General features: G+C 47.5%; 1 protein-coding gene and 1 long non-coding RNA gene across 4 annotated transcripts in view; one reads left to right on the forward strand and one right to left on the reverse strand.

Moving 5' to 3' along the window:
* Positions 1–2,778: 2,778 nt before the first annotated feature.
* LOC144292788 (uncharacterized) lies at positions 2,779–6,486 on the reverse strand. Its single transcript, XR_013360164.1, has 2 exons — positions 6,293–6,486; positions 2,779–3,222 (listed from the first exon to the last, which is right to left on the reverse strand). It is a non-coding gene; the product is annotated as an uncharacterized LOC144292788 (long non-coding RNA).
* A 98-nt stretch (positions 6,487–6,584) lies between these two features.
* Positions 6,585–22,772, forward strand: part of LDLRAD3 (low density lipoprotein receptor class A domain containing 3) — a 233,088-nt gene continuing 216,900 nt past the window's right edge. The window contains exons 1-2 of one of the 3 annotated variants that reach the window (XM_077863619.1): positions 6,629–6,680; positions 9,449–9,608. Coding sequence is in view for 1 of the 3 variants with exons in the window: in XM_077863618.1 (XP_077719744.1) it covers positions 6,635–6,680 (46 nt within the window). In the remaining 2 variants the exon portion in view is untranslated. Of the gene's footprint in view, positions 6,681–9,448; positions 9,609–22,772 lie in introns of all 3 variants that reach the window. The other 2 variants (XM_077863618.1, XM_077863620.1) reach the window with 2 other exon arrangements.

Below are 22,772 nucleotides of genomic sequence, written 5' to 3' on the forward strand. Positions count from 1 at the left end.
TTATATCTAGATATTACATCTCCACATATGATCCATGTTAATCTTATGGAGATCGTTTACATTCTTTTTTGTACTGTTTGAAATCTAGTTTGCATTTTATACTTTGAGATGTAATTCAGAACAGTCACATTTCAAGCCCTCAATGTAGCTGTACATAGCCAATTGTAGCTGGCGGCTACTATGTTGGACACTGTAGATCTCTATAGTCCAATGACAGTTTTTCCACTCAAGTTAATAGGCGAAGAGTCAGCTTATACGTTTAATGAATCCACCTTCTCCCCCCCGCTTCCTAACTGAGAAAGAAAAAAAAATGTGCTTGCTATGAAAACTGGCAAAATGGCCCTGATGATAAATTGCAGGTTAAATTCATTTTCATATAACTGTTTCTTGGTTCCAGGACTGGTCACAAGTGAAAAATCACCCTTTTTAGAGTATAGACAACTTCATTCAAGGGGCAGTAAAACTGAGGCATTAAAATAAATAACAAGCCACAAGTTGTTAGTTTTTTTTTTTTTTAATGAGGGGTAAAAATTTCATCCTTTCTGATGATGCAACATTTTCATTAGTAAGTGTCAGTAGATCTCTCTTCTTGTAAGCTAGTGACTATATTAAACATGAATTACAAGAATTCTGTTGGTTCTCAGCAGGCTTTTTCTGTAGATTAGTCTGGTAATTTTAAAAAATGAATATATATACACACATATATATGTATATATATACACACATTTGGCAGCACTGGATGACTTTAATTTCTAGTTGAGCGAACTCCTCTGCTCAGCATTTGGGGGGTGGGAAACTACAATAATTAGATGCATCCAGAAAAGTTCTCTAAGAGTTGAATTGTATCACATAATGAATCAACTTCTATTTGATGTGCTGGGCATCTTTACCTTTCTAGCTCTAAACCCAGTGAATGCAGTATCTTTCAAGCTGCAAACACATTCTGGGTTTTATGAATTGGGGATTTTTTTGTTGTCGTTGTTACAGAAGGCAGGAAGGTTCAGTGTGGTGTTTGTGGAAATTCTTTGGAATCAAAAGGATCTGGCTTTGAATCTCAGTCTTCCCTGGGTTATTTTGGGCCTGTCACTTGGATTCTTGGGGCCTCATATTCCCCATCTGTGCAAAGAGGATTATAATATCTAACTCAGAGGTTGTTGTGAAGATAAACGTGATCATAAATGTATGATGTTGGAAACAGACGCTTGGTTAGTGGTGGTTCTCTCACACTGCCTTCCTCAGACTACCAGGTGAGAGGCAACGATGTTAAGTGTTCACAGACTCGGTGTTTATGGTGGTTGAGCTGTCAGCTAGAGCTGTGGTGTCATCTGAAGGCTTGACTAGGGGAAGATCTTCTACACTCACTTACGTCATTATTGGCAAGATTTAGTTCTTTCTGGACTGATGGGTTCAGGGCCTTAATTCGTCACTGGGTGTTGGCTGAAGGTCTTTACAGTTCCCGGCCACTCGAACCTTTGCATAAGGCAGGTCACAAAAAGGCAGCTGGTAAGCAAGAGGGGGAGAGGAAGAGAGAGACAGATAGAAGGTAGGGGTGGAAAATGGGATCCCAAGTGTTCTTGTAACCTAATTTTGGAAATACCATCCCATACATTTGGCAGTATTCTGTTTGCTAGAACTGAGTCACTAGGTCCAGCAGTACCCAAAGGAGGGGATGAACCAAGAGTGCAAATAGGAGGAAGTCGGATCATTAGGGGTCATCTGAGAGGTTGCCTACCACAGAATTTTGCAGCTTTCACTTTCACATTTCCTGGTATTACTTCTCCCTCACACGGAGGTCCTAGGTCAGAAGAACTGAAGAAATCAGAGCTCTGACCTAGGAGCCCTCGTAAATGCTTCCCATAACCCTTATGATACCAGGTGTTATACTACGTGGTTGTTGCTCACTTTGACATGTCTCCACCTCCCCTACTAGACCATGAGCTCCATGAGGACAGGGACATGGTTTTGCTCACTGCAGCAATCCAGAGCCTCGAGCAGTGCTTGCCACAGAGCCAGTTCTCAATGTTTGTCAGATGACTAAGGGAATGCGTAAGGGTCCTTTTGCTTCAGACAAGTGCTCTAGGAGGCAGGTGTGACTATTATGCCCATTTCTCAGGCCACTGAGGCTCTAATAAAGTGACTTTCTCAGCCTCACAGAGCTAGTAGATGGTGGGAACTAAGAGTTCAGGTGTATCAAACCACCTTGAAGCCTATTCCCTCAGTCACTTGACTCTGTGGTCTCCTGATTGTATGTTGGGGTTAGTGTGTGTGTATGTTGTGTGTGTGTGTGGTGTTTTTTTGAAGAGAAAAAGTGTCGTCTTTGGCCACAGAGTCTCTCAGTAGGCAGCTTCCACCAGCTACTCCAGTCCAGAGTGGAGCAAGCCTTCCTTGGCTGCATCCTCAAGTGAATTTCTGTTCTCCTCACATACAAGAGAGAAGAAGGGAAATCACAAGAAGGAAAGAGGGGAGCACTGAACAGGGAGTATGGATCCCCTGTGAAAGTGCGCTGAGGACGGGACTCCGGAAGTAGAGCTTCTTCTGTTACCCCTCTGCCTGGTTTTCACGAAGCTTAATGAAGCAAATACCTCCTTGTTTGCCATAAACTCCCTGTAAATACAGTTTTTCCTTAGTCCTTTTACTAGTTCTGTCTCTTTACGCCTTCAGATGGTTCCAACTCTTCTTCAGGTGTGAAATGGTCTTTTTGAACTTTGAAAGGCCTGAATCTTAGATGCTTTGGAAGAAAGGTAGTGATGATGACAATAATGGAAAAGCAAACCATGGTAACAACCCAACTAACATTTATTGAGTGCTTCCTATGTACTAGGCCAAGTTCTAAGTGTTTTCCATGTATTCATTCATTTCCAACATCCTATAAAACCATGAAGTCAGTCCCACAGATGATCTTCAAGGCAGATATACTAGTTCTCTATTGCCACTGAGTGACTTACCCTGAAAGTAGTAGCTTATAGCAACAATACACTCTATGATCTCTGATGGCTTCTGTGGATCAAGAATTTGGGAGTGGCTGGGTGGCTCCAACTGAGGATTTCTCGTGAAGACTGCTTTCATCTGAAAATGGCACTAGAGGCTTGAACCATTCCCAGATGGTTCATTCCAATGGCTGGTAAGCTGGCAGAAAGCTGAGTTCCTCCTCATGTGGCCTGAATCATAGGGCTGCTTGAGTGTCCTCACCACATGGTGGCTGGCTTCCCCAGAGCAAGGGATCTAAGACGCCAGGAAGAAATGCTATGAACACTGTGACCCAGCCTTAGAAGTCACCCAGCGTCATTTCCACAACATCCATAGGTTGTAGAGGCCATTCTCTGTGGGTGGCGACTGTACAGCTCATAGATACCAGAGGGCAAGGATCTTGGAGATCCATCTTGGAGACTGGCCACCTCAGCAGCTACCTTGTGATATGAACCCAAACCACAGGCTACCTTTTCTCAAGCAACTACTGTGCAAGGCACCGTGCCAAAGAGTTAACATACATTATCTCATTTCATCTTGAAAGCAGTCCTAAGATTCAAGTGTTTGTACTGTGCCTGTTTTACCTACAAGGAAATGGAGGCTCAGAGAGGCTAATAACCTGCCCAAGGTCACAGAGCTAGTGTGTGACAGGTGGAAAGAGCACTGGAGCACATCCCAGCCACCAGAGCGCATGCCTAGCTTGTGCTGTCCTACCTGTGGCGTTGCTGGGACTGCCGTGTGGCGTGATGAAAACATGTAGGGAGCTGTAGAGCGTTATACCATGACCACAGAGGGACCAAATCCCTTTGTCCCTCTGTCAGCAGTGGGGGGGGGGGCGGCGGGGGCATGTGGGAAGCACACATCTAAGGACAGAGTGCGTCACTTAGTAAATAAGTGACAAATGCAATGTGGTTTTGCTTTTTATTAAACCAACTGTGAAAAAGACTTGCAACTGGCTCTCTGTGACCTGAACAATTAGCATTAGAGCCTATTATGTTTCCCGGAAGCGGAATGCCCTGTATTTTTGATGGGATTCTAAGGAACCAGGAACGAGGAGAGTAATAAACTGTAAAGATTGGATTCATCTCCTGCCTGGCATAGGAGGCGAGGAGGTTTGGAATGCTTCAGTATAAAAACAATTGAAGTTAAAGAAAGCTTTGCATTTGTTCAGATCATTTTAAGGACATTAATTAGTACATTTAAAAGAATGTGTGTGTGTGTGTGTGAGAGAGAGAGAGAGAGAGAGAGAGAGAGAGAGAGACATGTGGAGAGTGAGCCAGGTACACTGAATAATTCCTAAATTGAACTTCATGTGCCCAGAGGAACCTAACGAAACAAGAATGTTGTTTCGGGTCAGATGGGTTCTTCTATAAGGGGTCAGATCCATTGTTCTTCTATATTCCTAATGTTCCAAGGCAAATGAGCAGCTGACAAATTATTTGCCTTCTTGGGTATCACTCTCAAAGGCTGGGGGCTTCCTGGAAAAATGCACATACCCATCTCTACCTGAAGTCTTATACACAATTTTAGGAACTTAATTTATTTTTATTTTTTCAAAAGATTTTATTCATTCATGAGAGACACAGAGGGAGAGGCAGAGACACAGGCAGAGGGAGAATCAGGCTCCCACGCAGGGAGCCCGGTGTGGGACTCGATCCCTGAACTCCAGGATCACACTCTGAGCTGAAGGCAGACGCTCAACTGCTGAGCCACCCAGGCGTCCCCAATTTTAGGAACTTTAAAGTTCCCTAATGCTCTCTAGTGTTCATGGATCCCAGGATGTAATCCCTGAATGCTAAATGTTTTGAAGGATTTGTTTACATTTTCCAAACTAGACAAACTACTTTGTAACCTGGAACTTGCTAAACTTTCCTACATCACATTTTCTCATTACTTTGAACTGTCTTTGGTATTTCTAAACTTTGACCTGATCCACTTTAGCTTTTTAGTTTCCAGACTAGAATTGACAATTAAAAAGTCACTGAGGGTGGCCCCGGGTGGCTCAGTGGTTTAGCGCCGCCTTCAGCTCAGGGCCTGATCCTGGAGACCCGGGATCGAATCCCATGTCCGGCTCCCTGCATGGAGCCTGCTTCTCCCTCTGTCTCTCATGAATTAAAAAAAAAAAAAAAAAAAAAAAAAAAGTCACTGATTCTCAGCATCCTGGAGCTTGCCTCCAGTGAGTCGCCACTGTGATGTGGGCATCCCAGCCACAATTTCCCTGACTAGTCATCCCAGCACCTACGCCCTCTGGACTCCTCCAAACAGGTAGGACCTATCTACATTATAATTCAAACTTTTTAGGTGTGGCTTTTAGGGATGCAGTTGCATACATTTTGACAGACACATAAGGTCGCCCTGTGCCGCTTGCCCTCCTCTCTTTCCCACACACCCAGCCCTTGGTAACTACTGATGTGATTTTGGCCCTATGGTTTAGCTTCCTTCCTCCTTCCGGGTCTTGTAAATGGAATCATACAGAATATCCCCTTTGGGGCTGGAATCTTTCTCTTAGCATGCTTTTTAATATTCACTCGTGTTGTTCCATTAAATGATATAATACAATTTGCTTATCCATTCACCAGTTGATGGGCACATGTGTTATTTCCAGTTTCTGGCAATTATGTTGGTGTTTTTCTTTCGGGGGGAGGTGAGCTTTTTGGGGCAGCAGAACTACTCTGCATCCTGATTACCGGGAGGCAGGCCGGCTGTGTGCACTGGTTGTGCAAACACAACTTTACACATTTGGGGGTGGGGTGGGTGAAGGATGGAGAGTTGGGCACAGAAATGCCACTACATTCCCCTGCCGTCTAAATCCTTTGGCGGGCAGCCCGGGTGGCTCAGCAGTTTAGCACCTGCCTTCAGCCCAGGGCATGATCATGATCCTGGAGACCGGGGATCGAGTCCCACGTTGGGCTCCCTCCGTGGAGCCTGCTGCTCCCTCTGCCTGTGTCCCTGCCTCTCTCTCTGTCTCTAGGTGTCTCATGAATAAGTAAATAAAAATCTTTAAATAAATAAATAAATAAATAAATAAATAAATAAATTCATTCTTTGGCAGTTTTCACCAGCGCTTCTTGGAGCTCCAACTGCGTAGGAGCAGCTGTTCACTCTGCATCTGGGCGTGAGCCTTTATATATGTATATATATATATATTTTTTTCCTTTTCCTTGAATCAGGGCTCCCGTGTTCCACGGGTATGGGTATTCGAGATCCAGATGAAGGCAGTCCCTTAAAGGTGTTAGCATCCCTCCTCCACGTGGGGTTCTCAGAATCACAGAAGAGGAGCCCCGCGGAGTGACGGCCCGCGTGCCCCGCACACCAAGGGACCTACCGGGGTTGGAGCAGAGCCCTGGCCGCGGGGTCCCCGTCTTGCCACCGAGGACAAACCGCCTGTTTCCTCGCGACACGTGGCGCTTCCTTCCAAACTTTTTCTGCCCCTCCCTGGGGTCAAGTGATGCTGGAGTTGAGGCAAAGAAGCCCCGCGCTGGGGGGGCGCGCGGCCAGGGTGCAGGCGCCGCGGGGCCGGAGCAGGGGGCGGGAGACCCGGGCGGGGGCGGGGCGGCGGGGCGGCGGGGGGCGGGGCGGCGGGGGGCGGGGCGGGGCGGGGCAGCGCGGCGGCCGCGGGGGCAGCGACGGCGCCGGGCGGCGGGAGCGGCGGGAGGGCGGCCGCGCCATGTGGCTGCTGGGGCCGCTGTGCCTGCTGCTGAGCAGCGCGGCGGGTGAGTCGGGGCGCGGGGCGCGGGGCGCGGGGGGCCGGGCGGGGGCGGGGGCGGGGGCGGGGGCGCGCCGCCCCATTGTGTGCGCGTGCGGCCGCCGGCTGCGGAGCGGGGCGCGGGCGGGGCTTTGTGTGCAGCCCGGCTCCCGAGCGCGGCCCCGATTGGGCGTCGCTCCAGCGCGTGTGTGCATGTGCGCGTGTGGGGGGCGGGGGGACGGAGCTCTCCCCGATCCCCCCCCCCCCCGGCTCTCCCCCCTGCCGCTGCTCCTGCTGCTGCTCCCCCCCAGGTCTCCCTCCTGCTCCTCGTCCTGCTGCTCCCCCCCTCCCCGTCTCCCCCATGCTACTCCTCCTGCCCCCCCTCCCCCCCCCCCCCCCCCCCCGTCTCCCTCCTGCTGCTCCTCCTGCTGCTCCCCCCCCAGGTCTCCCTCCTGCTCCTCCTCCTGCTGCTCCCCCCCCCCCAGTTCTCCCTGCTGTTGCTCCTCCTCCTGCTGCTTTTCCTGCTGCTCCTCTTGCTCCCCCCCCAGGTCTCCCCCCTGCTGCTCCTCCTGCTCCCCGCCCCCCCCCCGTCTCCCCCTGCTACTCCTCCTGCCCCCCCTCCCCCCCCCGTCTCCCTCCTGCTGCTCCTCCTGCTGCTCCCCCCCCCCCCAGGTCTCCCTCCTGCTCCTCCTGCTGCTCCCCCCCCCAGGTCTCCCTCCTGTTGCTCCTCCTCCTGCTGCTTTTCCTGCTGCTCCTCTTGCTCCCCCCCAGGTCTCCCCCCTGCTGCTCCTCCTGCTCCCCCCCCCCCCCCCCGTCTCCCTCCTGCTGCTCCTCCTCCCCCCCACTCCTGCTGCTCCTCCTGCCCCCCCCCCCCCGTCTCCCCCCTGCTGCTCCTTCTGCCCGCCCCTGTCGTGTAGCCCCGTGCCTCAGTTTCCCCCCGGACGTCGGGCGCTTCGTCCACTCCTTCCTGGGGGTCGGTGTTTGCCTTGGAGAGTCAAGCAGGGCCAGACCCGGGGTCATGGATCTTTCCCACCCACCCCGGGAGCAGCGCGGTTACCACCGCCCCTCCCGTCCCTGCGGCTGGAGGCCCCCTGAAGCGGGCCTCGCGGTGGCATCGGTGGCATCGCGTGTGGTGCATCCTGAGGTCCTGGGGAGCGGCAAGCATCCTTGCTTCCTGACGGCGTGCTGGCCCCTGGAACTTTTCTGCTGATGTGGGCACGCTCGGATTCCGGCCCAGGAGCCCTTCCTCCTCTGCCCCGGCCCGCCGGCCACAGCTGTCAGCCGCCCTCCGCCCCCTGACGTTTGCTTCTGGGCAGCTGATGCCCAGAAAGTGGGGGACAGGGCCCGAGGAACTTCCTGCAGCAGAAGTCCGCTGGCCTGGCACTGGTGCTCCGCACTCTCCGGCTTATGCCCGATTTCCCCAAATGCTGTACCTGTTCGCTGTGGTGTCTGCGCTGCTGTGTTTGCTGGGAAGTTGAGGCTCACTTCATTCGGAGCCACCCCCCTTCCCCATGTGCATTTGGAAAGAGAGACCTCCCACCTTCCTTGATGTCCCTGATGTCCTGGCCACCCTCAGAGGGCACCCTGCAGCCTTTCCCACCTCTCAGACCCATGACATCATCCCCACTCCTGGGGACCCCACCTTTATGTGGCTCTGCTGTGCTTTCCCGCAACCCTGGGATGGGGGTGGCTGCTGTGGGTTTTGGCCACATCTGGGGGAGAGTGTCCTGTTTGTCCTGGGCCAGCAGGCCGCTCCAGGGAGGGGGCCCGAGGGGGCACTGGCGGCTACAGGTGGGTGGGAGTGACGAGGCGGGGCTGTTAGCAGGGGCAGCTTTCCTGGCATCTCACACACGAAGCCCTGCCTGGGTTTGTGCGCTCCACGTGCAGAACTGCGACATGCCCCGTGATGACTCCCAAGCAGGACCAGTCTGGAAGCTGGCTCTCGTGGGTGTCCTCAGAGTTGCTTGTGGCTCAGTGGAAACTTAACTTTTTGCATTTCCCAGTTGGTACTGGGTTGCTTTGGTGCAGTCTCCATGTCTGTAAAAATAGCTGTAAAGTTAACTTTGCCCCTCTCTGGTCAGTCCTGGTTATTTAATATGTGTGTATGTGTAAAATCGGGCCACGATGAACAGGGTTAGTGGGGACGGAGAGCTTGGGGGTCGCGGAACTGCCTATATGTCCCTGGTGGGGGTTTTCCATTCTCTGTGATCATTGCACCTTGTGTGGCTTTGGATCACCTTTATAGTTGCTGCTCTAGAAACTTCTAGGCAGGTTGGGGGTTGGGTGGGGCCATGCATTTATCGTGTCACATTAAGCATCATCCTTTTAGCATGAATTCCACCTTGACCCAGAGTGTTATGAGAGACAGGTCGGGTCCTTTTTGTTGATGCCATCGGGTGCCTGTGGCTGCCCAGGCCAGAGAGAAGCCTGTGTGGTTCCATTTGGGGGTTCATAGCAGGACCAGAGACTGTACCCTAGTAGCTCATATCCAGCTTCTCCATCCCCTTCTGGGAAGTTGAAACACCAGAGAGATTATAAAAGTCGGTACTTGGGACTGCTGTCGCCTTCGAGAGCCTGTGGAGAAAGCCGGGGTCAGAGTTGAGCCCTACTCTTTCTTGAGTTCTGGGTCTTTGCAGGGCTGGGAGGCCACTGACATCTCCGGAGCAGCTTGGAGGGCTTTATTATTCGGGAACCTTCTCAGACACTTCCGTGTGTTTGCTTTTTCTTCCTTTGTTGTATTGTTTGTGTCAGGGAAGTGAAGCATCGATTTTCAGCTGTTGTTATTTTTTAATGTAGTCTGTGAGAAAGACTCGGCCCGTCCAGGGTCCAGTTTGTCTTCGCGCAGCGGACTTGAGCCCTTCTCACCTCCTGCCGGCCTGACCTTTTCCTCTACTCCCTGACATTCTCTCCCGTCAGCGAACACGCTGGATTTTCCCCCATCTGTACTCCCAGGAGTGTGAGTACTGACCTTTTCTCCTGGAAAGATCTAGTTAATGGCGTGAGCGAGTGGGTTTTATTATGATTTGTAACTAGCTGAGTAGCCTCACAGGCCTGGGAGGGGAGGGGAGGGCAGGGGAGGGAGATGGGCACAAATAAACACACCTTGTTGCTTTTCATCTTCAAAGAGATGGGACAAAGGCCCTCTCCTGGCGGGTAAGGTGTTTTTATCTGACAGCCCACTTAGGTCTTTGCCCTTGATAGGATGGGGAGGAACAGCCCTGTGAGTGGGAAAGGGCAGGATGGGCCATGTTGGGCCTTCGAGACACCTTTTCCCAAAGTCCCCAGGGTAACAGACCAGGAAGTAGGCTTGTATCTCACCTTCATGGAACGTTTCTCGGAATATGGGAATTAGAGTTTGTAGTCAAAGCATCTCCTATTATAGGCCTGACCTTTGCAGCCTTGCCCTTTGCATGGGCACAGGGAGCAAGGGAACCCAGTCTTTACAGCACATGCATGTGTGAGATGCTTGCTGTGCTTAAATGCATGACGGGGTTGAGGTTATTCCAATGATATTTCCAGAAATATGTGGCAGGAAGTCATTTTATGGTTCACGAGAGATCGTTCACACCCAGGATGCCAGAGCGAGGACAGAAGCTCGGATTCTAACTCCGGTGTCGTGTTAGCAGTTATCATGCACCCACCCACCTTCCATGCCTTTCCTCCCACTTGCTTTTGTGACTTTAACTGTCAATGAGATTGTTTCCGTAAACACCCCTCTTCCCGAAATCTGTTACTTTGTGGTCACCGCTGTGAACTTAGCAGTTGGTGTTCATGGGAAATATGTAAAATAAATCGCAATCTTTGAGAAAAGATGGAATTTTTCAAAATAGCACTGGCCTTTTTGCTGTATGCATGATGGGGAGGCATGCTTGGCAAGAAGAATCCACAGGTTGGATTTCTTGCCTCTGAATTGTAGTTACCTGGGGGTTTGTTTTCATTCATTGAGATCTATGTGTATACATTCCCCCTTTTCTTTTTTTAGTTTCTTTTTTATATTTTAAGTAGGCTCCTGGCCCAGTGTGGAGCCCAACTCGGGGCTTAAACTCAAAACCCTGAGATCAAGACCTGAGTTGAGATCGAGTCGGATGCATAACCAACTAGCCACCCAGGCACCCCTTCCCCTTTTCTTATATATTTGTTATATTTTACAGTCAAGAAAATAAAAGATGGTATGTGCCATTGAACGATGGAACTCGTCTTATCTGTGAGATAGCCCCTGGGGACAAATTTTGTTTGTTAGATTCCCCCGGGATCTGTTTTTGGTTGTGGAGTCTTCCTGTTTCTCTTTTTGTCTTTCTCTCTCTCTTTAGAATATTTTGGAAATGCTTGGGCCATCGGAACTGTGCAGCTTTTTTTTTTTTGCCAATACCCCTACTTGACCACCAAGGAAATTTTTAAGATGGTTGTGTGTGTGTGTGTGTGTGTGTGTGTGTAAAAGCCTTTCTTTCTTTGTAATTGTAAAATAATCTACTCTTCTGGATGCTGAGGAGTGCCCTCAAAAATATTTGCTGGGAGAGCAGCCGGGTACTTGGAAGATGGAGCATTGGCCTGTCACGTCTGCTTGATGTTTAGTGTGGCTTCCTCAAATAAGTGGACTTCTGGGACAGGGTAACTGCTCGGTCAGAGGGATGGCAGAGGTTTATTTCAGGTAGGAGTTTTCAAGTTTCTGGACATGGTGGCGGGGATGGGGTTAGTCTAGTGCAGGGTTTCGGAGCCTCTGTGCTACATTTTGGGCCGCATCGTTCTTTGTTCTGGGGACTGCCCTGCCATTCTAGAATATTCAATGGCATCACTGGTTCTAGATGCCAGTCTTGGCTTCCTCCTCCTCGCCTCCCCCAGTTGTGACAACCAAAAATGTCTCCAGATGGTCCCCAATGCCCTCTGGGGACAGAATCACCCCTGGTTGGGAACCCGCAGTCTAGTGTGAGCAAACCCCCTCACCATACATCTTGAGCGTTGGGATGGCTCCTCCTGGAAACGTCTCCTAGGTGGACTGGGTCAGGATGGGACCCTCCTTCCAAGGGATCTTTTAGTCACCTGGTCTCCGCTTCCTGTGTCTGCAACACTGCAGATTCGGTGTGAAAGTACAGTTGTCACTAGACATGCCCAGCCCTGACCCTCTTTCTCTCACTTCCCCTTGAACCACACGGAACACTTCTGGGATTTTAGATTGTAGATTCGGTTCTCTTAGGAGAGACCCACTGAAGAAGGTGACAGCTGATGCCCAAAGCCCCCTGGGGCCCTGAATACTGAACTGGGGAGCCTCACCCTGCCTGGAAGTCCGCCTTGGGAGAAGTGTGTTGAAATCTCAACCCTGGAAGTCCCCCTTCCCCTGCCCTACAGAGCAGTTACTGTTCCACTCGGCTCCCCTGCCCCTCCCCGTAATTCCTTCTCCCTTCCCATCAAAGGGCTTTCCAACTCTAGTTGGTTCTGCAGGTGGCGGGGAAAATCCTCTGGACCAGCCGCAAGTTGCTTTTGGGGAAATTCTCATCTTGGACTTTGTTCTCCGAAGTCTTTTTAGGGTCGTGCTCTGTGTTGCTTTATAACACTTGGATTCCTTTAAGACACTTGGGCTCCCAGCTGTCATTTCTCTTTGTTCGGTGTCCAGCCTCCCTCGAGTGTTTTCCTTCCTCCTCTCTTCAGACCAGCAGCGTGCATTGTCTGCTGTCTTTTGTGCAGGAAGAAAGGAGGTGCCACGAAGAGGGATGCCGGGCTGGCGGGGGAGAAGCACGCGGTCTTACATCAGGCACCTGCGCCTCCAATCACGTCCTTTTCAGAGAGCTCTGGCTTCCCAGGCACACTAGTGCGTGTTCCCTTTTGCCTTTGGATCAACTAGAAAGTTCTTCTCGAAGCTTCATTGGGCTCTTCATCAGCGCAGGACCGGCTTGGACCCGTCCAGGCTCTGTGCTATGCTCTAGGGGCATGTCCTTTGCCCTTGAAGAACCAGATGCTCTGATGATGGGCATAGAGTTGTTTACCTTCTCTCCTTATCCAGGAAGGCACATTTCTGCAAGCAGCATCTCGAAGGCATTCCCGAATGTGAGGTATATTGATGCATCCCCTACCTTGTCGGATGTCATAAGGCCTTGGTGCACATGGATATCTCATCTTAGAGGATATTTAATGGATGGGTCCTTCTTGAACAGGTTTTAGAGGTACTTCTTTAGCTTTCCAGTTAGAATATTGGGACACACCTGTTGGTGTTCTAAACTCTTGTAGGTCTTGGCTTCTGGGATTTGAAGAAGATGTTTCGTCAGTGGCTTGTGCACAACAACCTTCTTTATTGTTCTGCGAATGCGTCCTATTTCTTTTGTCTTTCGTGGTCTCTAGGTGCATAGTAATGACTGCCCCTCCTTGAAGCTTACTCTCTCTGGCAGGGTGCCGAAGTTGTACATATATTATTTTATTGTAATATTCTCGAATTGAAAATATCACAGAAATAATACACCAGATACCTGCTCTTATAAAAATCCAAACAAAATAGGATTGTTAAAATAAAACATTAAAAGCTTCCCTCACCTTTCATTTACATTTCTCTCCCCTTTCCTAAATTACTATTAACTGGTATGTATCATTTTAGCTCTAATATGGATTAATATACAGACACACAAACACCCCCCCACATGCAGTTTAATGAGCTCATTATTTGTATTTGTAGCTTTTTGAGTCATTTTCACTTTATGTTTTTCATGTAAACACTTACATATATGTATTTTGCCACTTTTGCTTTGAGCTGGTCAGTTGGTTACATTTGCATCCCCCCTACTCTTGTTTGGACAGTTCAGTTTTTCCAGAGCGTTTGGCATTTCCTCTTCACTGTACAGCTTCGGCTCTTTGTATCTTTCCTCTTAAGTGGCTTATTATTTTTTTTAAAGATTTATTTATTTTAGTGAGAGAGAATATGAGAGTATGCACTCACCTGTACAAGCAGGGGAGGGGCAGAGGGGCAGAGGGAGAGAGTATCAAGCAGACCCTGCGCTGAGCATGAAGCCTGATACGGGGCTCCATCCCAAGACCTTGAGATCACGACCTGAGCCGAAACCAAAGCTGGACGTTCATCTGATTGAGCCATCCAGGCACCCCTCTCTCTCAAGTGCTTAAAGTTCTTGGCTCTTGCTTTGCAAAAAATTACAAAATTGGAGTCATTTTTCCCATGACAGATATTTACTTCCCTATCACCAAATTTACGCCATTTCCTTGCCTTTTTGTATACATGATAATTTTTCATTTCCGAGCAGAATTTTAGGGTAATCTTTAAGAGACTTTCTGAATAGCAGGTGGATCCAACCTGTGCAATAACTCTCAAGGCCCAGAACTAGATGGAAGTGAGGACACTGAATGGCTGTGAACAAGCTTACCCAGGTCCCGCCATGACCAGTAAATCATAGCTTCCGTTCACCCTGTCCTGTCACAAGATGCTGTTGGCTCTTGAGTACATCTTCATTTCAGGAATGTTTCAACAGTAAAGATAAATTAGGCTATCCTGATTTCAAATGTGTGATGATACCAAAGGTATGCATCTTCTTGACCATCTCTCAGTTCTTATATAGCTATCCATTCTTTTAAGAGTAGTTTTAAAAACATTTTCAGGTATATACAAATATATATATATACACACACCATAATTTGTTTATTTTTTTTTTCCATTTATTTATGATAGTCACACAGAGAGAGAGAGAGAGGCAGAGACACAGGCAGAGGGAGAAGCAGGCTCCATGCACCGGGAGCCTGACGTGGGATTTGATCCCGGGTCTCCAGGATCACGCCCTGGGCCAAAGGCAGGCGCTAAACCGCTGCGCCACCCAGGGATCCCCCATAATTTGTTTAATGCTTCCTCTGCACATGAATCTTATTTCACTTTCGAGCAATTTATTCAGATAGGTGGTATACTCTGCCATTTTATGGATGAAGAAACTAGAAGGCTGAGTAATTTTCCCAAGGCCACAGCCAATAAGAGGTGGTTTCACAACTGGCACATAGGACCGTATAACTTGAATCTGTGCTCTTAACCACTGGCTTTACTGCTTTGGCATTGAGTAGACACTCAACTCAGGTTCATGTGTGCTAGAAGAAGTAAGTGTACCCCCTAGCTTGTGCTAGACAACTCCATCATTGGGTGGCGATGCCAGTATTGATTCCATGCTTATCATGCTCAATAAAATAATGTTAGAGAGCCATTGGAGTCAGGGGGTGTCCTAAGTTGATTTTATTCAAGTGGCTTGTCTTTGGCAGATTGAAACTGATGTTCTGCTGCTCCTCCCTATGGAGAAGTTGTCATTTTAGGTATTTAAATTGGCCTCCGTGGAGGCTTGTTTTATTAAAAGAAACAATAACAACAAGCAAATTATCTCAACACCAGCAGACTTGCTTTTTAATGTATTAACGGTAGAGATTTTTTTCCCCCTGTTGATGGAAATATTTTGTTGGAATGCCAACCTGAAGCAGTTTCTTTTTGGTCGGTCCTTCCCTCAAATACTCCTGGTTGCCAAATAGAAAGGCCCACTGTTTATAAAGTCCAGAAATAGGTTTTTAAGACAAAAATATAGTGCTGATTATAATGCCTCCTATAAAAAGAAGAACTGACGTTTTTTTCCGTATTTTTCTGACCCAGAGCTTAAGCTTGTAAGGTTCACATGAGGGAGAACTTTTTCCAAACTAGTCATTGGTGTTATTTATTGTGGAAGATGAAATATTAATGTACTGCACCGGGAAGAAAGTAGAAAATAATTTGCCCCATCTCGTTGCCTCAAACCAAGGGGCTCATGTGGGCAGTGGGTAGTGGCTTGTGAGAAAGTCACGCCACAGGTCTGTCCGGTGTTAATAGCTCTAGGCAGCCCAGAGTGAGCCTCAGGATTTCAAACTCTCTCCCATGTCCTCTTCTTCTCATGAGTCATTGTGATACCAGGAGACTGTTAATTGGGTGAATTGGCTGGCGCTCAGATCCAACTGTGATTTTTGACAGACAAATAGCTCAGTGTGAAGACGAGGTTGTGTCTGGCCTGGAGAGAGGCCACGGAGAGGGAGGGCAGCCATTGAGCTTACTCTGGAACAGGCCTTTGGGAACTGGGTGCTGGAGGGACAGAGAATTTATGAATAACTTGATTGAGGAGACTTGAAAACCCAAGGAGCCAGTGTTCCACGTGGGACACTTGTGTGTCTGTTGGCAGAGAGAAATGAAAGCATAAAGGGTGTTTAATTTTATTGCACTAAAAATCTCTGCTCGTTATTATAAGGCCCAGTGAGGTGAGCTTCGGGGATATCAGAAGGGCGTCGTCTTTGATGGCAGACCTGGAGCTTTTCCTTGAGCCTCAGCCTTTGAATCAGAGCTGTGTTCTTCGGGAGCCATTAAACTAATTGGATGTGGCTAAAAAATGAGTCTTCGTCAACACTTGTAGCTCCGTGGTCAGTTTGAAAAAAAGCCTCTCAGTTGGTTTGGAAAGTTCTAAATATAACTTGTTTTTTTGTCATAAAAATAAAATGGGGGAGTGGGGGGATGATGGAAGGTGACTGGCAACATAGGGCGTTTCGTCAGAAAAAAATCCCAACACTGCTAAGAAGTGTCGATGCTCAGAGAAACCAGAACAGAACTGAATGAAGGGTTTCAAAAACAGATTTTGTAAAAACATCAGCCTAAGCTTGACTAAGAAGTATCCGAGTAGGCACGTGAGCCCGGCTGGCGGGGTCTGGGAAAGCAGGCCTGGAAAGAGGTGGTGCTAGCTACGGTGGAAGAGATGAGGGTGAAGACACGGCCTGTGTCAGGAATATTCTGTATCAGTGACAGGTAGAACCAGCCCTGTAAGCGTTAGAGAGAAACCGTACACCCCGGTGAGACCTAGGAAGGACAGCAGTGATGCAGCAAGGTAGAGATTCCACATGTCCCCAGAGTCCTTTATGGCGGCCAACTAGATGGTAAGGACAATAGAAGAAAAGCTAACAGATGTTGAGAAATATGATAGGGATGCTCCGTGTTTGAATTATCAGCATACCAGAGGAGTCGGAGATGCTCAGACATTGAGATATATATGTATGTATGTATGTATTCAGGGAAAGGAATGCGGTCCAGTGTCAAGGGGAGAGTATCAGGATCCTTTGAAAGTACTCCTAAAACGTGACTCAGCCACAATCCCCAACAGAAAAAAAAAAAAAAAAAAAAGAACTCCTTTCTTGTCTGATTAAAATTCCATGAGGTGGGAAGGTCAGATAGATTCCTTGATGGCTGCCTTGTTGGCTCTTGGTCCAGCCCCTGAGTCAGCATTCAGCATAATGTCAGTCACACAATGGGATATCCCATAAGTTTCCAGGAAAGGATGGAGATGACACTAAGGACATAAGATTGTGATTTTGAAGAAGAGAAGCAGGTGAAGGAAGAATGAAGTTTTCCTGGTCAGGCTAGTTGTGCCCTTTGGTGGCATATCATTTCTCCTTCAGATTTTGGAATAGTCTCACTCATTTTCAAAGACCTACAGAGATCTTTACTAGAGAGACCCATGACTTAACAAAGACAAAGAGCAAGAGGTCTTAGGGAAGCAGTGATCACCATTTTAAAACCACGGGGGACATTAGACATATGTTGTGAGGCTAGCGAGTGGCATATAAAAGGGTTTTGGACAGGTTACTAAAAACTGGTGTGCATTTTAATTCCACTTGAAGGGAGTTTGCATCGTTTGCGTAATGAAAAAAGTTACCGAGAGGAAAAGGTGAAAAGAGTTGTGTTTTTATAAAATATCACTGTTAAAAATGTTAACTTGTAAGAAACTTACAGTTATCTTCTGGTCTAATTTCAAAGGAAATAAAAATTTTCTGATGAAACCACATAAATGATCCCAGAAAGGAAGTGCACTAATAACTATAATCTTAGAGAAAAATGGAGAGTGATATAAATACATCAGTTATAAGAGTAAATGTAAAACAAATTGTCACCAACTCTTACTGAAAAAAAAAATCACCCATCTATTTATTGTAGGAGCTGTAGTAAAAACCAAGAAATATAAATAGAGTGAAAAGTTAGGGACATAAAATCCATTATACAAGGGCTACTTTTATGGTATCAGATAAGTAATTTCATAGCATTAAGCATTAAGATAGATAAACAGGGTTACTGCAAATAGCTAAAGGTCCATTAAACAATGAATATCTGATAATCCCATATAAAAAGACATGAAGAATTAGGAACATAATTAAAGGGTGCTTTAATTTGTAATTGTGGAAGGTTCTTCAAGTATAAAATTAGCTAGTGCTTGCCAAGTTTTGGAAGGTTAAAATACTTAAAGAATACGTAATTTTAATGTTTCAAAGAAGACGTCCATGTGAATAGGGAGATGCAGATGGAGAGTGTGCTGGTGTCTGCAGCGGGGAGTGGTGGGTCGGCCTGACACGTTCCTCTGGACACTCCCAGAGTGTGTGCGCTGCCTCCACACACCTGCTCCCTGGGCTCGTGGAAGTGTTTGCTAACGGAAGCTTTGGGAATAAAAAATCCTGCCTGCTAATGAGATGAGAACGTTGATTAAGCTTCCAGTTGCGCTGAGCGAGTCTGACACCGGTGGCTGCCCAGGGACAGTGTCTGTGCAGGAGCGTTTCCAGGGGCAGTTTAGGGCCCGCCATATGGATGGCAAAGAAGGCTTTGAGAAAGTTACTGAGAAGGAAAGTCTGTTTTTGCTTTTATTGATTGGTAAGCATTGATAGTTTTTAAATTATGAGCAGATGTTTTCCTGGTTGGGTGTAGTGTATTTTCTCTTTTAAGATTAAAGTATAAGGATTATCGTCTAGAGCTTTGGTACTCAAAGTACAGTCTTCAGGCCAGCAGTGTCAGCATCACACCCGAACCAGAATCTATACTTTAGCAGGATCCTCAGATCAGGGGTGCCTGGGTGACTCAGTTGGTTAAGTGTCTGGCTCTTGATTTTGGCTCTGGTCATGGTCTCCGGGTTGTGAGATCAAGGCCTGCGGTCGGGCTTCAAGCTGGGCGTGGAGCCTGCTTAAAATTCTCTCTTTCTCTCCCTCTCTCTGTGCGCCCCCCCCCCCCCCCGGAAAAAAAGATAAGAAAAACAAGATCCTCAGGTGATTTATGCACATATTGAAGTTTGGGGATTGCTGATATGGTGGCTGGGATTATAGGGTTTCAAGGGATTCAGCCTGGGTTCACATCCTGCTCACTGCCTTGTCCTTGGCCAAGTTTCTAAAACTTTTACTGAACCACCGTGTCTTCATCTGTATATAGGAATAAAAATGCTCCCTGCCATGTGGAAATAGTTTAAATGAGCAACGGCACATAAAGCATTTAGCTTTCATAATTGCCCACTAAATGTTAGTTGTTTATTTTAATCATTATTCAGGTTTATTATAAAAATTCGGAGAGGAATTTAGAAAAACACAAGTTAATGGTGCTACAAACTAAAGACTGTCAACACATTGGCTTATTTTCTTTTATTGTACATATATTTTTAAAGATTTTATTTATTTATTCATGAGGGACACACAGAAGCAGAGACACAGGCAGAGGGAGAGGCAGGCTTCCTGCAGGGAGCCCTATGTGGGACTCGATCCCAGGTCTCCAGGATCATTTCCTGAGCTGAAGGCAGATGCTTAACTGCTGAGCCATCCCTCAGAAAGTTCTTTTGGATAACACTGCTGTAGAAGAATAATTCTTTTTTTTTTAATTTAAAGATTTTATTTATTTATTCATGAAAGACACACAGAGAGAGAAAGAGAGAGGCAGAGACTCAGGCAGAGGGAGAAGCAGGCCCCATGCAGGGAGCCCGACGCGGGACTTGATCCTGGGTCTGCAGGATCACGCCCTGGGTCGAAGGCAGGCGCTCAACCGCTGAGCCATCCAGGGATTCCTAGAAGAATAATTCTTACATGGAAAGAAAATGCCTATGAAACAGAATGATTCAAATTTTAAGAGGGGGATGGGGAGGGAGTTGTAGACTGTCCCTTGGTCCCATGGCATTTCCTGATTTTCTAAATTCTGGCAAATCTGGCCCTCATGGTCCTCACTCACCAAAAGCTTGAGGGTCTGGTGCCAGCGGGTTGTTGAATTCCTGGCCCCCTGTAGGTTCTCTCAGGACCTAACCTGGGCATTGATGTTGCTATTGCTTTTTGTTCCAAAGGCCGCTGCCTGGCATTGGACCTTCTTGTCTACACAACACTTCATCATTTCCAACGAATTCACTCCTCTTCCATTTCACAGCAGTGATTTCCAAGTGTTGTGAGGAGAGGAAACCCCCGTGCCCCCTTCCCCATCAGATTGGTAGGGTTGTGGGACACCTGGGTGGGGTTGAGCGGCTGGCTTTGGTGCTCAGTTGTCATCCCGGGGGTCCTGGGTTCGAGTGCCGCATCGGGCTCCCTGCATGGAGCCTGCTTCTCCCCCTGCCTGTGTCTCTGCCTCTCTCTGTGTCTCTCATGAATAAATAAATGAAATCTTAAAAAAAAAAGGAAAGATTGGTAGGGAAGAGTTACCTATGGGGGAAAAAAGGTTGAATCCATTCTCCATTAAACGGTAAACGGTAACAACCCCCAGATTCCTCTTGATTCCTTTGGAAGTGCGTGCTCTGCTTTGGTCTGGCTTGTGGGTCCCAGCGGGCCCGCCGGGGAGGGGACACTCCAGCTTGCCGGCGGGGTCAGCTGAAACTAATAGCCCTTGCTCTTTCTTGGAGATGGTATTGGTGCCCAGGCAGCCCCGGTCTCCTGTTGGTTTTAGAAAGGATCCTGGCCAGCCTGATGGAAGAGGGATGGCGCCTCGTGGCTCAGTCCTTACGTGGCCTGTGTGGCCCTGCTTACTGTCTGGCCCTCCTGTTGATTGACCCCGTGTCTGTGTTTGTACAGTTTCCTCTTGACCCTGCAGGACCCTGCCGGTGACTCTCCTTGTCTAGAAAGCGGTCCTCCCATATTCGACTCCCGACCACAGAATTAAGTTGACTTTTTAAAGATTTGCTGTATGGGGCAGCCCCGGTGGCTCAGCGGTTTAGCGCCGCCTGCAGCCCGGGGTGTGATCCTGGAGACCCGGGATCGAGTCCACGTCGGGCTCCCTGCATGGAGCCTGCTTCTCCCTCTGCCTGTGTCTCTGCCTCTCTCTCTCTCTCTCTGTCTCTCTCATAAATAAATAAATAAAATCTTTAAAAAAAAAAAAAAAAAGATTTGCTGTATGGATATACTGCAGGACAATTACCCAAAGTAATCATACCCTAAGTGAGTCTACTTAGCATCTACCGCTCCACGGAGTTACACATTTTCTTTTCTTGTGATGAAAGGTTTTAAGATCCTTTCAAGCAGGTGTATAGTGTTGTTAGCTGGTAGTGCTGCACGTTCCATCCCCAGGGCTTACTGCTGTCACCACTGCAGGTTTGTACCTTTGCACCAGGGTCCCCCATTTCTCCACTCCTGCCTCTGGCAACCAGCAATCTGTTCTCTGTTTCCTTTTTTTTTCCCTTTCCTTTCCTTTTCTTTTCTTTTCTTTTCTTTTCTTTTCTTTTCTTTTCTTTTCTTTTCTCTTTTCTTTTCTCTTTTCTTTTCTTTTCTTTTCTTTTCTTTTCTTTTCTTTTCTTTTCTCTTTTCTCTTTCTTTTCTTTCTTCTCTTTTTTTTAAGATTTTATTTCTTTATTCATGAGAGACACTGAGAGGCAGAGACACACAGGCAGAGGGAGAGGCAGGCTCCATGCAGGGAGCCCGATGTAGGACTCGATCCCAGGACCCGGGGTCACGCCCTGAGCCGAAGGCAGACGCTCAGCGGCTGAGCCACCCAGGCGCCGCTGTTTTCTATTTCTGTGAGTTTGGGTTTCTTTCTTTCTTTTTTTTAGATTCCTGTATAAGTGAGATCCTACACCATTCATTTGTCTTTCTCTGTCTGACTTATTACACTTAGCATAATCCCCTCACAGTCCATCCGTGACGGTCACAAACGTCAGGATTTCCTTCTTTGTTAAAGGCTGGGTAATATTTCATAATCTCACTTCCGCAACCGCTTCCCCTGCCTTGCATTTGCCTCTGCCTTGTGTCTTATTGGACTCGCCGCATGGTACTCCAATTTATTCATGCTTGTTCCCTATACCTGAGTGGTTCTTCATCCTAGATGACTATGAGTAACTTGGGTGTTTTAAAATACGTGCTTTTTAAATTGTTTAAATTCTGGAATCTTTCAAACATCATAAAACCCGAGAATGATGTAACAGATACCAATGTACCTATCAGACAGATTTATTGGATTTTTAATGTTTGTTATTTTAATACAGATTTTTTTTAAAGAGAAAAACAGATACAGATGGGATCACAGCCTCTCTCATCTTATGACTTTGTCTTTTGCCCAGAGGACACTGCTGTCCTCAAGTTGAAGTATATCCTTGCTGTTCAAGTTTTAATCTCTTAACATATTTGTGTGTGTCTGTGTGTCTATCTCCAGTGGGTAACATTTTAAAGTATAGGTGAATGCTATCATCCTGTGTATATTGTTCAACTTGCCTTTTTATTTATTCTTCCCACATTGGGGTCCATCCATGTTGCCACATATAGTGTTTTTTTTTTTTTTTTTTTTTTTTTTAGTAAACTACACCTGATTTGGGGCTTGAACCTATGACAGGGATCCAGATCAAGAGTCTGCAGGCTCTACCGACTGGGCTAGCTAGGCATTCCAGTCTAGATGTAGGTTTTTAACTGCTCTGAGGTATTCCATTTATACTTTGTTTATTCATCTCTTAAGACCGTTAGGTCGTTACCACGACTAACCACCCTGCAGTGGAAATCCCATGCACAAGAGCAGGACTTTACAATATTCTCGAGGTTGGATTGCTGGATGAGGGGTTTGCACGTTTGCAGCCTCACCGGATACTGACAACTCACCCTCTGAAATGGTCCTACCCCTGTATACTCCCGTTGGTGGTTTAGGAGAGCACCTGTTTCCCCATGTTTCTTCTAGTATTTAGAATTTAGGGCTCTTATTTTCCCAGGGCACAAAGTCATAACTCAGCTGTGGTTTTAATGTCCTTTCCCCTGATGACTAGCCTGGGGAATGTGGTCGGCTGTGACCTGGACCAGGCCTCAGCCTGCCCCTCCAGACTCCATCCCCGTTTGGATGTAGATGGAGAAGCCTGGGGGCCTTCCGCAATGGTAGTTCTGCTGTTGGTGTGGC

Source organism: Canis aureus, chromosome 21, assembly GCF_053574225.1.
Source record: "Canis aureus isolate CA01 chromosome 21, VMU_Caureus_v.1.0, whole genome shotgun sequence".
Lineage (NCBI taxonomy): Eukaryota > Metazoa > Chordata > Mammalia > Carnivora > Canidae > Canis > Canis aureus.